Source organism: Branchiostoma belcheri, unplaced genomic scaffold (genome assembly GCF_001625305.1).
Source record: "Branchiostoma belcheri isolate BF01 breed outbred unplaced genomic scaffold, Haploidv18h27 scaffold26, whole genome shotgun sequence".
Classification (NCBI taxonomy): Eukaryota; Metazoa; Chordata; class Leptocardii; order Amphioxiformes; family Branchiostomatidae; genus Branchiostoma; species Branchiostoma belcheri.
The window spans coordinates 1,817,926-1,822,292 of NW_017803865.1; the positions used below are offsets into that span (position 1 = coordinate 1,817,926).

At 42.5% G+C, this 4,367-nt stretch overlaps 3 protein-coding genes across 3 annotated transcripts in view; 2 read left to right on the forward strand and 1 right to left on the reverse strand.

The window, feature by feature from the left end:
* The window catches only part of LOC109471946 (gamma-aminobutyric acid receptor subunit theta-like), an 18,591-nt gene extending 16,937 nt beyond the window's left edge, over positions 1-1,654 (reverse strand). Inside the window, exon 1 of the mRNA XM_019771484.1 lies at positions 1,217-1,654. The gene's annotated coding sequence lies outside the window, so the exon portion shown is untranslated. The remainder of the gene's footprint in view (positions 1-1,216) is intronic.
* Positions 1-4,367, forward strand: part of LOC109471801 — an 11,666-nt gene that overhangs the window by 920 nt on the left and 6,379 nt on the right. The gene's annotated exons all lie outside the window — the stretch shown is intronic.
* On the forward strand, positions 3,294-4,005 carry LOC109471800 (millepora cytotoxin-1-like). Its single transcript, XM_019771154.1, has 2 exons — positions 3,294-3,520; positions 3,813-4,005. Exons 1-2 carry the CDS (start codon positions 3,294-3,296, stop codon positions 4,003-4,005), a joined length of 420 nt encoding a protein of 139 aa, XP_019626713.1.

The window sequence follows — 4,367 nt, forward strand, 5'->3', positions numbered from 1 at the left end:
TTATAATGCTCACATTTTCAAATGTAAAACAGGACAAGTTATTAGTGTGTTTATGATTGCTCCCGCACCATCAAAATACAATGCATCCTACATGCACATGTACATCTATTTAGGTTCTCATAATTCTAAGGATATATTGATTATGTGAAATGCGAAGTCATATTCATGGTATTGTATCGCCATTCTTTCTACGCACAGACAAAGCGAAGCGGTCTTTACATGATGGGTGTGGTTGTAGGGCGAACCTCTAACTAACACAGGTCACCCCCACATAACCCTTACATCGCCCTATAATCCTTTTATTTTTCAGTAACTGAAGTCATTATTCACTGTAATAGAGCTGTGTGTGGTTCCGAAAAGACAACTGGTTTTAGAATGTTGTCATATGCATATTAGTAGATATATTGCGGTTTCGGAGCATAAGTATACGTGAACCGGTTTGGGTGGTATGTCGAAATTAGTAATGCCTGGCCTCTGGTAAGAATGTCTTCAGGGCTCTCATTATGTTATGTTATATGTTTTAGTTACGTAGGGTATAATTAAGACACTTAATTATTATATTTCTTGCCACAAAACCTCAAATATGTATGATTCCTCCTAGAATTTACGGGTAACCATTTTAATTCACCAAATATAGCTGTATCATGTGTATGGATTGCAAGCTGATTACGATACTAGTATTTTGTTGTTTTGCTGGATTTTCAGTGTTTGTCTTTTTTATATTATAAACATGTCAATTTCCGCTCGCTGAATTCCCGATCCGACTTATCCATCTGTATCTTTCTATCAGATCTAACAAAAAATCTTCAGTTCTGAACGAAAAGAACAGAGTTTTTAAGAATTAAAATTCATTTTTTAAAACAATTTTAAGAATTAAAATTCCTTTTTTTAAACAAATGCTGGTCCGGATACCGCCTAGTTTTTTCGTGCAGTTTTATCGACATAAGCGCAGCGCCATCTTGTCTTTTGCGTGCCAGATCGTCCCTCTCACACCTGCCTACGTGGTCTACAGAGGTACGGACCAAGAACACCGTTCCGTACATTTGAATCGTCAAATAAAGATTAAAACGTGTACATATTACTAGAAAATGTCATTTTTAGACTAATTAGTAGCCTATAAGCAATTCAAAGCTGCTATCAATGTGATGCCAGTAGAAGGAAGCTGAAGTAATGGAAATATGGGGTCCACATCCGCCATGATAATGAAATGCCTTACCTTGAAGCTTTGCCTTCGTGCTGTCGCTCCTGTAACTCCTCAGTAGTAAGCTTTAAATACACGGGAAATTCCGAGGGTTGTCTCTTGTAGGAATGCCTTCTGTGAGGGGAAAGCGATTTGACGACCCTAGTCCGTTTGTAGTGGCGGGAAGTGAAACACAGCAGACCGACGATGATTCAGAAACGGCCGCTTTCCTTTCCAGATGTATCCGTTCTCACCACCACCAAGCGCAGATCGAGCACGATACTAGACTAAGTTACAGACCGAGTGCCTCAATCTCATTTGGCTTGAGCGCTTTCTTGGCTAGCAGAAAATCAGTCTGTAGTCGTAAAATTGTAACACTAAACCTGGTCTTTTCACAGGACAAGAACGCTGTTGGCCTCGATCGCCACAGTAGGTCGGAACTGATGAGGTGCGCGCCAAATATACGGAACGCGTAGGGGGACACGCGGGACCTGTTTAACCTTATATCGCAGGGCTTCCCTTTCCAGAGCAGAGCTGCCTGCCCATAGGGGCGGTTAGCGCGGTGCCGTGGGGACGGCAGGGCAGCCCGTTAAGGCCCGGGACGGGAGTGGATGGGAACAACTGGGTCTTATCAATGGTTTCTCAAGTAGCAAATCTTTCTCAAAAGGGTCTGATATATGACATGTATCAATCCCTGGTGTATTCTTTTGTGTAATACGACATCATGATGAGAGAGTACGTAATGTCGGAAAGATGCGGTTTTCTGTGTCACAGTGATGTTTGTAAACACTATACTTTTATTTCACTAAAGGTATTCTTCACATCCTTGCTCTACATCCGTCCCTTGCAAATACCCTGGCACACTGACCGTAGACTGGCCATCTTGCTCCTCTGACACAAACTATTCAGCCAACTCGGCAAATTTTTCATTGTACAGCCGCCACAGGAATCCAGATAGGACTTAATGCTTACCCGTGGGGGGAAATTATTCTACTGAAAATATCGTACCTGATCCGGGCCTTCCTGTGTATAGGCTTCAGGTTTTCCCATGATGCAATTGGTGTGCACCTGTACATTGTACAAGCGCCCCTAGCGACTAATCCAGAATGGAAAATACAGAGGTATGATCATGAAAGACTTGATGACTTTGTCGTGTGTTCTGTAGGCTATATAAGTTGGGTAAAGTTCAGTACAGTGCCGCGTTGTCCTTGTCATTATATAATCTAATAAAAATATAGACTGGTACCGGTAGTATCAGAGAATATTAATCAACTTTTCCCGTTTGTTCTTATCGCTTCCAAATTTTAGCTGAGGTTCATAACAGGATGTCCAAACATTTGCGCAAAGTCCAAACCTGGAGACCTTTCCTTGAACCAGTCAGCCAGCATATGTTCTGTGGCTCTAACGTTCACAGGGATGTTTGAATGGCGCATGTCCGATACAAACAAACAGGATCGATGACGAAATAAACATAGTGGTATATAGTATAACTATAGTGGTACTGCGATGCTGTGTTAGCTACTTATACCGTACATATCTCCGATCCTGACGGGTGAGTATTCTTTCTTTTCTGTAAATTGGTACTTTAACAACGGAATTGTACTATTGTAGCTGGTATATCAAAACTAAGTCTAAGAGGGAATCAAAACCACGTCGCACTGAGGCTGAAGTGTAAGAAAACATCTATACGTTCTTTTTGCGTGATAACCATTTGTTTAATTATAAAGGTCGTTCCCCTTACTTTGACTCTTCTTCTAGGCGACCACCTTCAATATTATTGAATATTCTGTCGCCTGTAGTTGAGACAAAGAATTTCAAACCGTTAGCTGTACAAAAACATACCGCCGATTGCTGAAATAATACGGCAAAGGAGACTACGTTTTGTAGGCCACTGTTGGAGAAAAAAGTATGAGGTAGTACACAAACTCTTGCTAGTGGACTGTGACCCGAGTCATGAAAAGAGAAGTCGTGGTCAGGCCAGTTCAACATCGAACAAATTAATATCATCATAGAAGGTTGTAATAGCATCTGATTGACTCCTGCATCTGTAATTGTGGTTGTGTAATTTTTACTCTTTTAAGTAAAACCCTGAAGGTCACACCATGCAGGCACGATGGCAACTATCGCCGTGCTCTGTGTCTTCCTCCTGCTGTACTTCCCCGAGCACGGGGAATGTCGGGACGGCGTGCCCGCCAAGCGGCAGTGGGTGGGTGCGTCATGGGAGAACACCTATGACGGAGATTTGACCTTCACGTGCCCGGGAGAGAACCAGGCTATTTCGGGTTTATACAGCCAACACAACAATGCCTTTGAGGACAGGCAGTTCATGTTTGAATGCAGGTACGCAGAGTATTCGAGAGGATCCTGTGATTGATTTTTGGCAAAGAAACAAAATTAATGTGTTTTTTTTTCTCGTTTAACCCCAACGACTGTACATAGAGAGCTGTAATAGCACCTAAAGCCCCTCTCGCCGAATATGACCTCCCGAACACTACCGAACTTCATGGTTGTGAGTAGGTCGGGAGCCAGGTAGGCTGTGGTTGGCTGGTGTTCGGGAGTAGGTTCTCAATGTGTTACACTGGGGCTTATCCGATCCAACATTCTTGCTCCTTCTCGCACTACGTATACCTAGTGACCTTCCAGGCAACACACAAGGCTCCACTTGGAACTCCAACTACCAGAACGACTACGACATGGAGCTCAACTTCCTCTGCCCGTTTAACAGCGTCATGATAGGGATGCAGAGTCACCACAACAACGACAAAGAAGACAGGCGGTGGAGCTTCACGTGCATGCAGGTAAGCATCGGCATGATATATACATAATGATGTTACCCTTAAGCTAACTTAAACATGTCACAGGTATGAAATGCCCATCATTTACCAATAAGGAAGCACACTATTGTCGCATTAGTTATGCAAATCATGTAAATTAGTTGTATACATCTTTTTCTAAGCTACTAGCATTTCAAAAAGATCCATCGGTCTTTTCAACAGTCATTCGCTTTGAAATATTTGATGCTGGGGTCACAATTCCCATACGGGGCCCGTCCGGGCAGCTTTTGGGAACGAAAACTACGATACAGAAGACAACAAATCATCGAAAAGTTCTTAATGACAATCATGGACTCTATTTCTCTATATTCTTGATAAGAATAGTTAATTTTTCGTTCGTACAAACAGCCCGG

Bases quoted from the DNA above. Each gene is read 5' to 3' on its own strand.
- LOC109471800 (XM_019771154.1), top strand. From the start codon at position 3,294: ATGGCAACTATCGCCGTGCTCTGTGTCTTCCTCCTGCTGTACTTCCCC. The intron at 3,521-3,812 runs GTACGCAGAGTA...ACGTATACCTAG, and splicing joins CAGTTCATGTTTGAATGCAG to TGACCTTCCAGGCAACACAC.